The following is a 13,197-nucleotide window of genomic DNA, read 5'->3' as shown; positions in this document are numbered from 1 at the left end:
AAATGGCCAAGCTGATCTTAAAATTCATCTGTAATTGCAAGGGACCCAAAATAGCAAAAACAATATCTTGAAAAAACAGTTACAGGATTCACACTTCCCAATTTCAAAACCTACTACAAAGCTACAGTAATCAAAACACTGTGGTAGTGACATAAAGATAGAATTCAAGTCCAGAAATAACGCTATACATCTATAGTAAATTGATTTTCGATAAGGGTGCCAAGACCATTCAATGGGAAAAGAATAGTCTCTTCAACAAATAATACTGGGAAGACTGGATAGCCACATGCAGAAGAATGAAGTCACCACACACCATATACAAAAATTAATTCAAAATAGATCAAATACCTAAATATAAGAACTAAAACTTTAAAACTCGTGGAAGAAAATATAGAGGTAAATCTTCATGACCTTGGATTTTACAAATGGTTTTTTAGATGTGAACCATAATCACAAACAACAGAAGAAAAATAGATATGAAAAGAATTCTTAAACTCAACAAAAAGACAACCAAATTTAAAAATAGACAAAGGACTTCAATAGGAATCTCTCCAAAGAAGATATACAAATGGCCAACAAGCACATCAACACCAACATCATTAGTCATTAGAAAAATGCAAATCAAAACCACAATGAGATATTACTTCACACTTACTAGGATGGCTATAATTTTTTTTAATACAAAAAGTAAGAAGTGTTAGCAAGGATGTAGAAAAATTGGAACCCATACCGCTGATGGCAATGCGAAATAGGCAGCCACTGTAGAAACCATAGAATTACCATATGATCCCAGCAATTCTGCTACTGGGTATGTACCCAAAGGAACTGAAAATAGGCAATTAACAAAAACTTGCAGGCAAATGCTCATAGCAGTACTATTCACAATAGCCAATGGGTGAAAATGACACAAATGTCCATCAACTGGTGGATAAACAAATTCTGGTCTATCCATACAGCTGAATATTATTCAGCCATTAAAAAACATAGACATGCTGATGCATGCTACAATATAGATGAACCTTGAAAATACGCTAAGTGAAAGAAGTCAGACACAAAAGACTACATATTGTATGATTCCATTTATACGAAATATCCAGAATAGGAAAATATAGAGAGACAGAAAACAGATTAGTGATTACAAGAGATTGGAGAGAAGGGTAAACGGGGAGTGGCTTCCTGATGGGTACTGGATTTCCTTTTGGAGTGATAGAAATATTCTGGAACTAGATAATGGTGAATGTACTAAATGCCACTGAATTTTACAATTTAAAATGGTTAAGATGATAAGTTTTATGTTATGTACATTTTACCACAATAAAAAGGAACCAGAAGACACATACATTACCATAATAAGAGTGACAAGCTGACAGGTGATTTCTAAGCAATAATGAAAATCAGAAGATAATTAATGATATCCATGTGATGCTAAAAGGAAAAATCTGAAACCTGCCCCCAAAAGAAAGAAAATCTGGTGAAATATTTTTCATGCATTCAAGCAAAAACTAAAACAATTTTTCAGGGACTTCCCTGGCAGTCCAGTGGTTAAGACTCTGAGCTTCCACTGCAGGGGGCCTGGGTTCAATCCCTGGTGGGGGAGCTAAGATCCCGCAAGCTGCGCAGCCACAGCCAAAAAAAAATATTTCCAACTTGCGTGACTGATTCTACCACCCAGTAAAATCCTGCCAACATAAAAAAATGAGGATATTTATTAACCTTATGACAGTAAATTTGGAAGATTAGGTAAGATGGATAATTTCTAGTAAATATAACTTACTCAAGAAGGAATCAAAAACGCTGAAACTCCTACAACCATTTTTTTTTATTGGCCACGCCCCACAACTTCCTGGATCTTAGTTCCCCGACCAGGGATGGAACCTGGGCCCCCTGCAGTGGAAGTGCGGAAACTCCTACAACCTTTGAAAGATTGAATTGGTGTTCAAAAATCTTCCTACAAAGAAACCTCCAGATTCAGATGGCTATATTAAATACTCTACCAAATTATCAAGGGAGAAATAATACCATTATTACAAAGATTCTTCCAGAAAAATGGAAAAAGCTTGTATTTACATTATCCAACTCTTTAAATGATGACAACAAAGACAATTTTATTAGAAAAGAAAATAATAGGCCACCTTTACTCATGAACATAGATCCGAAACAAAATATTAGCAATATGTATGTGTTAGATTTATCCTAGGAATGCAAGGTTGGCTTAACATTAGAAAATTAATGCAATCCATCACATTAATAAATGCTGAGAAAAAGATTCATAAAATTCAATATCTATTCTTAATGGGAAAATTTGGCAAACTAAGACTAGTAGGGAAACTACGCAATCTGATAAAGGATATTCACAAAAATTTTACAGCAAATATAATATTTTAGGTGAAACACAGAAAGGTTTCCCTTTGAGATTAAAAATAAGATACCATTTATCTATTGCTGCATCACAAACTACCCTGAAACTTGGCCACAATTTTGTGGATCAGGAATTTAGGTTGATCTGTCTGGCTGGTTTGTCTGTGATCCATGGGGTTTCAGTGGGTATGGACGGATGGATCTACTTCCTAGCTGGCTTCTTTGCTCACCTACCTGGTATCTTGGTTCTCCTTGACCTTTTCATCCACTGGTGTCTCTTCAGGGCCTCTCAGCATGGTGGTCTTAGGATAGTCACTCTTCTTACATAAAAGCTAGATTCCAAGAAACCAAGGTGGAAGCCGTCAGTCCTCTTGAACTTGGCACAGCATCACCTCTGCCGCCATACTCTATCAGCCTGCAGAATCAATTGCCCCCCCCAACCTAAAACAAATCAAAAGACACATGCGCCCCAATGTTCACTGCAGCACTGTTTACAATAGCCAGGACATGGAAGCAGCCTAAGTGTCCAAGGACAGAGGAATGGATAAAGAGGATGTGGTACATATATACAATGCAATACTACTCAGCCATAAAAAAAGAACGAAACAATGCCATTTGCAGCAACATGGATGGACCTAGAGATTATCATACTAAGTGAAGTAAGTCAGACACAGAAAGACAAATATCATATGATATCACTTATATGTGGAATCTAAAAGAAATGATACAAAAGAACTCATTTACAAAACAGAAATAGACTCACAGACATAGAAAACAAACTTATGGTTACCAAAGGGGAAGGGTGGGGGGAAGAGAGATAAATTAGGAGTTTGGGATTAACAGATATACACTACTATACATAAAATAGATAAGCAACAAGGATTTACTGTATAGCACAGGGAACTATATTCGATATCTTGTAATAACCTATAATGGAAAATAATCTGGAAAAAAAGTATATATAACTGAATCACTTTACTGTATATCTGAAACTAACACAATATTGTAAACCAACTATACTTCAATTTTTTTTAAAAAAAAGGGAATTCCCTGGAGGTCCAGTGGTTAGGACTCTGCGCTTTCACTGCAATGGCCTGGGTTCAATCCCTGGCCGGTAAACTAAGATCCCGCAAGCTGCGTGGCACGGCCAAAAAAAAAAAAAGTCAAAATACACCCACCTCTCCATGGGAGGAGTATCAAAAAAATTCATAACCATCTTTAATCTGCCCCATCCACTTTTATTAAAAACTGTATTGGAGGGCCTAAGTAATGCAGTAAGGTAAGAAAAAGAAATAAAATGTGTTCGGATTGGGAAAAAAAGCCCTCTCATAATATGTGGAAGATACGATGGCATACATAGAAAATCCAAAAGAATCTATCTATCTAAATTATTAGAATTACTAAGATAAGTTTGCAAGCTTGCTGAAAACAAAATCAATAGAAAATTTTATTGTATTTCTACATGCCAGAAACAAATAGAAAAATAATTTAAAATAGCATTTTAAAATTCCAAATACTGAGTTGCACATTCTCATCAAATAATGGCAGCTGCCTAAATCTCTCCATACAGCCTTCAAAAACCATCTCTCTATCTAACTATCTCTCTGTAGATATATTTTAAAATTGAAAATAAAACCACCCATAACTCACAGAATAACTAGAAGACAAAGAATACCATAAGTTTCAGTGGTGGAAATTAAGTGTTCTGGAAAAGCAAAAATGAGTCACAAAATCACAAGACATATCTTCCTATCCCATCTGTTACAGAAATTGCACTTCTCTTTATCAACAGTAGAGGGTGCTTGTGGACTAAGAAACCTAACAAGCCACCCAAACCTCTTATCTGACTACGTATTGTAAAATCACCTCATTGCTGTGATGAATGAACAGAAAATAGCAGATGAGGTAAAAGGTATTATTCTTTTATTTTATTTATTTATTTATTTACTTATCTATTTTTGGCTGCATTGGGTCTTTGTTGCTGCACCCGGGCTTTCTCTAGTTGTGGCGAGCAGGGGCTACTCTTCATTGCAGTGCGCGGGCTTCTCATTGCGGTGGCTTCTCTTGTTGTGGAGCACGGGCTCTAGGCACACGGACTCAGTAGTTGTGGCTCACGGGCTCAGTAGTTGTGGCTCGTGGGCTCTACAGCGCAGGCTCAGTAGTTGTGGCGCATGGGCTTATTTGCTCCACGGCATGTGGAATCTTCCCAGACCAGGGATCGAACCCATGTGCCCTGCATTGGCAGGTGGAGTCTTAACCACTGGGCCACCAGGGAAGTCACAAAGCTATTATTCTTGATTTTTCACTTCCTCCTTTTTTGAAAACTCCATTGACTTTGGGCTTCATAGTAGGACTCATGTTGACCAATGCAGTGTAAGTAGACATGATATAAACCACTTTCCAACAGAAGCTTTCAATGTGATCCTGTGTTTGGCTCAGTCTCTGGTGCCTCTGCTCTCTGCCATGAGATAAAAATGTCCAAGCTGAGAAGACATGGCGTACGTGAGCCTTGGCCTGGAGCAGAGCCTAAGCCAACCCAGAACAGTCTTGGTTTCCAAATACCATTTCCTAGTAAAAGGAACCTGGGCTCCTTAGAGATTTCAAGACCAGAGCCAGGAAACTGCTAGGTGTTACTGGAACATCTTGGAGTCCATTATCATCATCAAAAATATAAAGGGAGAGGAGACGTTCTTCTCCACAGAAGAATTCCAGCTAATAAATGTAGGAGACATGACAAAATTAAGAAACCAATCATCAATACAGTATATAATACTTGTAAGGAGCTTCAGTAGATACTAAAACCATTGGATGAAAGCTTAATGTGGAACAGAATATTTACACAGTCTCAAAGTCTAACCCCACAGATTGTTAGGCAAGGGAAGTTATTACCTTTATAAAAGAGAGATCTGGTGGACATCACCTTAACTAAGGGTCAAACTCTGGAGGAATCGGCATCACGTGTCCTCTGATGTGATATGGTGGGAAAGGCACATCACCTAGTTAATATTCTCACTAACGATGTTGAACTGAAATCTAATAATAAGAAAACAGTCACACAAATTTAGAATGTGGGACATTCTACAACGCAATGGTCCTAGACTTTTTAAAATGTCAACACCATGAAGGACAAAAAAAGACCAGAGACTAGGAGTCTGTTGTAGATTAAAGGAGATTTAAGTGTTCTTTGTATTATTCTTTCAGTTTCTTGAGGGAAAAGATCAAGGAATAAGTCTAACAGAAGATGTACAAGCCTCCAAAGTATGCCACAAATATTTATCCAAGAATCTCTTTTGTTTCCCGGAAGTTTTATCAAACACACAACCTTTAACAAATGTTTGTAGTATATTTGCTACGTATATACTGTATATATTGTGCGTGTGGAAGGTCGGTGACCAAGGTCTCTGCTGTCATGGAACCGACGTTTGGTGGTGAAAACAAATGAAATGGTCAATAAGCAGGTAACCAGGTAACTGAGAAGATTCTGAATGGTGTAAAGGAAACGAACAAGAGGAGATTCAGAGTCAACAAGAGTCCTGTTCCAGAGATAACATTTAAACTGAGACCCAAAGCCTCGGCAGGTTGAAGTGTTCGGGAGTAAAATATGATGTTTACAACTTCCTTGAATTAGTTGGGAAAGTGGGTGAGAAGATTCCAGAGGGAAGCCATAGCTGGAAGCACGGCCTTCACAGGAGGTTAGCAAGGATGCTCTTAATTCTGGATGTCTGTCACAACCACTTTCCCAGGTACAGAGGCAGGGGACCGAGTCATCCAGTCACCTCCCAGGGTTCAATCCTGGACTACCGGAAGCGTGGGTCCCTCAATTGGAAGTGAAAAAAAGCGTGCGTGCTGGGCGATGGGCATTGGAGTGGGTGCCCGTGAGGGGGCGGAGCTTAGGGAGAGTTACAGACCAAGCAGGAGGCCAATGGACTTGGGGAGCCTCTCGGGTGTGTGTGTGTGTAAACATTATAACTCTTTTCCTGTCAACCAACAAATGCTATCTCTCCTCTTTCAGATTTTTCAGGGAAATCAAGACTCCTTCACACCCGTGGTGAACGCTCTAGACCCCCCGCTGTTTACCCGCTTCCTTCGAATTCACCCGCAGAGCTGGGCGCACCACATCGCCCTGAGGCTGGAGCTTCTGGGCTGCGAGGCGCAGCAGCAGTACTGAGGCCCGGTCCTTCCTTCCTGGCCCCGGGCCCTTTCCTGGTTCGGGTCCAGCATCCCTCAGAGCCCGCCCTCCGGGTCACTTCCTGCCCCACGCTGCCCACGGTGCCATCGTTTTTCTATGTATTCCAATTCCTCAGTCCCGGCAGATATGCCCTGAAGCCTCCCAAATCAATCGTCATGTGTCCTGCGTTCTCTGGGGCTGTTGCATCCAATTTACCTCTTGCGCATTTGCTGCGGCCGCTCCCAGATTGGTCCTTCCTTCCAAGGTACTCAGGCAAAAAGCAATGAGGAAACTCAGCTGGAAAGCATTCTCCTCTGGGCACGGCCACCACTTCCTCCTCTGTGGTGACCAAGAAAGGTCATGATCATACTAGGCTTCTAAAGGACATATTTTTAATATTTCCACAGAAAAATGAGGAAAATCCATGGCTCTCTGGGATAGGAGATACAACATTGTAATTCTAATCATGCACTCATTTTACTCCCTCCTCAGCTAATTTCCTGCTGAAACGACACAACAAAATGTACCAGGAAATTCTGCACCCTAACTGCCCAAGAGGAACCCCCACCTCGCCCCATCCCTGACAGATAAGGTTGGGAATGGTTTACTGTCCTGTAAAAGTCCATTAAGGTTAGAGGTTAATTTACAGAAATCAATAAGGTGATATGGTTTGACTCCCTGTAAAAGGTTAACCACTTTTATGTCTAACTTAATCACCTTGTTTTGGCATTCTTTTCCCATTGACCACATACATCTTTATTTTTCAAATGCTCTTGAAACCAGCTCTTTTGTCTTCCCGCTGGTTCCCTCAAGAATCAGTTAAACAAAACATTGGTGTGTGAAAACAAATGCCTTTGAGAGTTGTGCTTTTATACTGGAAATAAAAATGTGAACAATGAAATTTTATAATTTATGAGGTGAAGCTAACATTTAAAAAATTAGAAATGGAGCCTTGATCCAGTAGCAGAGAGAGAGATTCTTAACCTTGACATCCATTAGCACTAGAAGGAGTAAAGGCAGTAGTCTGGCCTCTGGCCCATCCCACAAACCCCCCTTTTATAAGTTTTCTAGAGGTTGTGACCAACCAGAATCCGGGAGAGGCTGCAGCAGAATGTAGTGAACCTAATGTGAGAAATGCTGTATTTGCATCGCCCAGATCTCCTGGGATCACTTTTACGAGTTCAGTGTTTGCAATCATACTCCAGCTGATTTGGCTAATGGGGGGCCTGTACTCAGAAACCTACAAGACCCTGATGAAGATGACACAGATGGACAAATATACTGTGTTCATGGATTGGAAAAATTAATATTGTTAAAATGACAATGCTACCCAAGGCAATCTACAGATTTAATGCAATCTTTATCAAAATACCAATGGCATTTTTCCAGAACCAGAACAAACAATTCTAAAATTTATATGGAAATACAAAAGACCCTGAACAGCCAAAACATCTTCAGAAACAAGAACAAAACTAGAGGAATCATGCTTCCTGACTTCAGACTGTATTACAAAGCTACAGTCATCAAAACAGTATGGTAATGGCTCAAAAATAGACAAAAACAGACACATAAACCAATGGAACAGGATACAGAGCCCAGAAATAAACCCACACACCTATGGTCAATTAATCTATGACAAAGGAGACAAGAATATACAATGAAGAAAAGACAGTCTCTTCAATAAGTGGTGCTGGGAAAACTGGACAGTTACATGTAAAAGAATGAAATTAGAGCATTTCCTCATACCATATACAAAAATAAACTCAAAGTGGTATAATTATTTTGGAAAACAATCTGGCATTATCTACAAAAGTTGAGCATAAAGATAGCCTGTGGCAATTCTGTTGGGTAATGACCTAGACCCAGAACTGCCATGTGAACCAAGAGACAGGGCAAAACTACCCATAACACTTCCAAACTGGAAACAACCCTTATTGCATATATTTCCTAGTGGCTCACTTTAATTGCAGTAGAGTAATCCATTATATAATATATGTCACAATTTATTTATCCATTGCTTTTCTGACTGATTCATTTATGCCAGTTCTTCTGTGGAGCTGATCATCCTTTTTAAAAAATTGATTTGTAAGAGTTCTTTGTATGTTAAGGACATTAACCTATTATCTGTCATATATGTTGTGGAATTTTTCACCTAGTTTGTCATTAATCTTTTATCTTTCTTTACAATGTTTTGCTGTATGAAAGCTTTACATTTTTATGCAATAAATTTATCATTATTTTCACCTATGGCTTTGGGGTTTTATGACATATTCAAAGTAGCTTTTTTCACCCTAAGATTACAAAAAACTCCACTCCTGTTTTATCCCGATATGTATATGGTTTTATTTTTGTTTAGTCCTTGATCCATCTAGAGTTTATTTTTGTGTGTATGGCTGTCACTTCAGTCAGTGCATCCGAATGAATAGCCAGTCATCACATTAAACCATCTCTTTTTCCCCACTGAAATGAAATGCCACCTTTATCATCTATTAAAATCCCATACATACACTATTTGAAGGTGCAGTAGATACCATGTGGCAAACAAAATATCTTAGAAAGCTTCAAGCCCAAGAGGATATGGCTACCATGAGGATGGGTTTCAGTATCGACACAAATATTTACGCATAGACAGAAGAAAACATCTGTATGCTTAGCTGTCAAATAGAGGGAGACTGGGGGCAGATCAAATGCGGTAGATGACATCATAAGGAGGAGTAGAATTCTATTTGGAACTTCAGAAACCTTGAAGGAAGACTCTGGCCAGCTTCTTCTTAAGACGGAGGCCTGATTCACTGGCTTCTTTGCCACCTTACCTGACACGGGTCTCAACAGTGGGTGAGAATGTCAGTTCTAAATGTCTTAAGTAATAGAAAGCTCAAATAGGGGGTTATTTTTCTCAGACCTAGTAGTTGAGAGGTGGGCAGATAGAGGTGTTGGTTTAGTGGCTTAAAATTGTCAGAGCCAGAATAGGTGTCATTTTCTTGGCCTTTTCCTTGTGTCCATTGCCTGATGGTCACAGGATGGCTCCTCCAACCCCAGGTAACACTTAAAGAATGTTCAAGGCAACACAAAGGGGAAATGGTAGCGCCATTTCTTTTATCAAGACAGCAGAAAGTCTTCCCAGAAGCCACCCATCAGATCTCCATTATGCTTCAGTGTCCAAAACTATGTCCCACAGCCATTGCTAGCAGCAAGGCTGGCTGGGAGAAAGCGGATTCCGCTTTTCTAGCCTCTCCGGTTGCACGTAATAAGTGAAGAGGGGGTGGTGATGACAGGCAATGAACAATATCTGCCCAAATTCACCACCCATTCATTCATTCAAAAAATATTTATTGAGCACCTGAACAGCCTATGTGAACAAAACAGAGAGGAGCACGTGTGGCTTGTTCCAGAGGAAATGAGGCTGAGGTGGAGCGATCAAGAGTAGATAACAGGCCATGAGGTCAGGGAAGTCAGTAGGATACTACCTGACTTACAACAAAGTGAGATCTCTTTGGCTGTTCAGTGGCAGCAAGCAGGAAGCTATGAACTCCTGTGACTGCAGAACTTCTGGGCCACCGCCACCCCCATGATGGACTGTGCCCCCTTATCCACTGAAATTCATACCTGGTTAACCATTTATACTGCTTATTTGCTGATTCAGTAATAAACCCAACTCAAAACAAAACAAAATGAAAAGGATGTGGGACTGAAAAAGTGGAGTCAAAGATGACACCACAGGGTTTGGCCTGAACAACTTAAAAGTTTCCACTAATTGAGCTGGAAAAGCCCAAAGGGGCATGTGGTTTAGGAGGGGATGTCAGGTACCTGATCCGATGGAGCACAGTCAATTTCTGTCTTGTGTTGTTTTGTTTCTTGAAGGCGGGTTGGTTTTTGCCTTGGAAACTGACTGTGTTCAGGATTCAACAGTGTCAGTAAGTGAATTTTTCTTGTGTTCATAATAGCTCTAGGTTTGCAATAAAATCTAAACCACCATTTTCTGACTTTTCAGACAGAGCTGCCTTGGGACGAGCCAAGGGAAAAGCCATCTCCCCTCGGTGCAGGCCCTCGGGAGGGCGCATGGAACCCCCAAAGCTGCTGAGCACTGGATTTCTGCTGTGCTCTCTGACTTGCCTCTTGTTGGAAACTGTCGCTTTGTCTCTGTCACCTTTATCTGCCTTCGGAAAACAAGACCAGGATGGATTGGAACCACGCTCAAGGGGTGTGTTTGCTGTTACGATGAATGTTCCTATCTTCATAGGACGTAAGATTCCTGTCTCCGGTCAGGAAAGAGTGATTCTGTATTTTAAAAAAAATGTTCACAGGAAAGCAAAGTATTTCTGGTTTGGTTCAACAAGCATGAACCCACTAAGCCAAAGCCACAGGTGTCAACCTTCCATAAAATATGACAAATACTCCCTGAGGACAAAGGGATAATTAAAGTTGTCTGGGGGGAGGGGTCAAGAGGACTTCAGAAAGGAAGCGAAATTTCAGCTAAAGCTGACGAGCCGCTGACCCATGGCTTAGCTGCTCCCGAAGCCCAGCGTGGTGCCGAGTTCCTTCCCATCGCTGGAAAGGGTACCGTTGTGAGTGGTGAACCCTCCTGACTTCACACCACAGACACTTCTGTTTGCCCTGCCTCTTCCCCGATCAGCAGACCCTGAACCTCCTTCTGCCGGCCGCCCCGGCCTCCTCCTGTTGGTGCCACTGGGCGGGCAGCCATCTCCTTTCTCCTCACGGGACACCCAGGGCCCTCAGCCTCCCGAACCCCCTCTAGGCAACAGCATGGTGTCTATTAAGTCGTGCTCCTCGCTCACAGTGTACCCCATTGATTCACAGACACCTCCAAACAACCTTTAAGCGATCTGGGGCGGACACCATTGTTCCTATTTCACATACAAGGAGGAAAAGATGATGTCCATCTGAGGATACCTTTGTTTTCCCAAAAGTGTATCCCTTTAATCTCTCAGCACAGCAAAGTTGTTAGGAATATGGGCCCTGGGCAACTATAAGAACCTGAGATCTGGGACAACTATTTGAACTTGAACCAGGTTTCAAATCCCAGCTTCATCACTTACTCGGGCTCTCTTCAGTGACTGTCTATGCTCTTCCTGCAGAAACTTCCAGGTCCTGGCTGAGCAACTTCAGTGATTACCTGTGGGATCTCATCAGGAGCTCCATCCCTACAGCTGCCATTTTTGCTTTTCTGATCATTTCAGCGATCATGGGGACCCTCTGTTGCCTCACGTAAGCTGCTGGGGGGAGGAGAGGGGGAACCGAAGGAGAGGCAGGAACAGCCAAGTTCCACACCAGCCTGCGCATCTGTAACTAAGGGAAAGTTCTGAGGAAGGTGATTGTGGGAACACCACTCTGAAAGCCCATGTGTGCCCCTTTGAAAAAGTCTCCTGCACGTTCTCTTTTTTTCTCTAACCCACTCCCTATGTTTCCAGCCACTGACACATGACGTTTAAAGACCAGTGTTTGCAATTGATCTTTTTTTTTTCTTACACTAACTTCATTAACTCCTAATTATCCTTCCCTTTAGTTTAGGAACTATACATGGAAAACATATGATTAACTTTTCAACTGCCTGAAAATTTGCTGAAATATTTATTATTAAATCATATGAAGCCAAAGAGATTCCTGAAATAGCTAACAAAATACTTAAGCTTAGCTAGCAAAGCCTGAATTTCATTAATTCAATCAGTATTTACTAAGACATGACCACTTGCCTGTCTCTGTCCTGATTACTAGAGACAGAGAAATAAGACAACTGAATGATTACAACCTGGTGGCTCAGGGCTGTTCAAACTGCGGACTCTAATAAAGTGGCTGAGGTCAAAGATCAGGTGAAGGGTGTGGCATCCCCACCTAAGGCTCCTGATAACCTCAAAACGACCACAGATCAAGAACCATGTCTAGGAAACAAACTTGGATATGGTTCCTGGCACCTAGAACTCACAGGAGCCAAACAGAACTAAATGAGCTATTCACTGTTTGAGCCGCACAGCAGTACCCAGACCTCGGATCGGCCATGAGAAGGACACTTGCTTCAGGCACGGCCACAGAGAATAGTGGACCGGGGAGCGTCCTGGAGGATGGGCCACAGGCAGGGAGCTCCCCCTTCTAGGAGGAAGAGCTGGGCCTGATCAGTGTCTGGCCAGCAGGATTCCAGAATGACTACAGAGCAGGGAGTGCTGTAGGCCTCCCGGTCTTCCTCTTTTCAAAGGGAAGGGTTTACAGCCGTTGCCCTCTTCCTGCACCATCACTGTATGGGGCAGGGGTGGGGGTGGAAGCTGGAGACCAGGGGCACATGGTCTACTTCGGTTCAAAGCTCTCTTAACCAAGAAGAGCCACACCCAGACTTGAGAGAACCAGATACTCTGGAAGCAGACTGTGTGGCGGGAGTGTGGTGTGCAGGGTATTATCAGGGATCAACGCCTGCGGGGGGCAGGGGCAGGAAGGGAGAAGCTGAACCGCCTTGCAAGCCCTGCAAGGCCTCCGGTGACCCCCTTCAGAGTTGTCCTTCCCCCGCCGCAGGAAGTACAGGCTCTGTGTTCACCAACCCTGTTCCTTCTTCCCAAGCACAGAGGAAGACTGCATTTCACAACTAAAGAAGCCAGGACTCAAGTCAACATACATTTGATTCTCTATCTTTTAAATCACTGTTGCTCAAACTCTGGCCAACAGGC

At 41.8% G+C, this 13,197-nt stretch overlaps 2 protein-coding genes across 2 annotated transcripts in view; both read left to right on the top strand.

Annotated features, from left to right (window-relative positions):
• F8 (coagulation factor VIII) overlaps window positions 1-7,857 on the top strand; it is a 121,996-nt gene extending 114,139 nt beyond the window's left edge. Inside the window, exon 26 of the mRNA XM_027099677.1 lies at window positions 6,371-7,857. Coding sequence (XP_026955478.1) covers window positions 6,371-6,526 — 156 coding nt within the window. The 3' untranslated portion in view covers window positions 6,527-7,857. The remainder of the gene's footprint in view (window positions 1-6,370) is intronic.
• Window positions 7,858-10,585: 2,728 nt separating this feature from the next.
• On the top strand, window positions 10,586-11,756 carry SMIM9 (small integral membrane protein 9). The gene is made up of 2 exons (XM_027099672.1): window positions 10,586-10,727; window positions 11,623-11,756. Exons 1-2 carry the CDS (start codon window positions 10,586-10,588, stop codon window positions 11,754-11,756), a joined length of 276 nt encoding a protein of 91 aa, XP_026955473.1.
• The last annotated feature ends 1,441 nt before the right edge of the window (window positions 11,757-13,197 follow it).

This window comes from Aethalodelphis obliquidens, unplaced genomic scaffold, assembly GCF_003676395.1.
Source record: "Aethalodelphis obliquidens isolate GAN/ISIS:26980383/991018 unplaced genomic scaffold, ASM367639v1 scaffold136, whole genome shotgun sequence".
Lineage (NCBI taxonomy): Eukaryota > Metazoa > Chordata > Mammalia > Artiodactyla > Delphinidae > Aethalodelphis > Aethalodelphis obliquidens.
The sequence above is the reverse complement of the archived record's forward strand: the minus strand, read 5'-3'. Positions and strand labels throughout refer to the sequence as shown.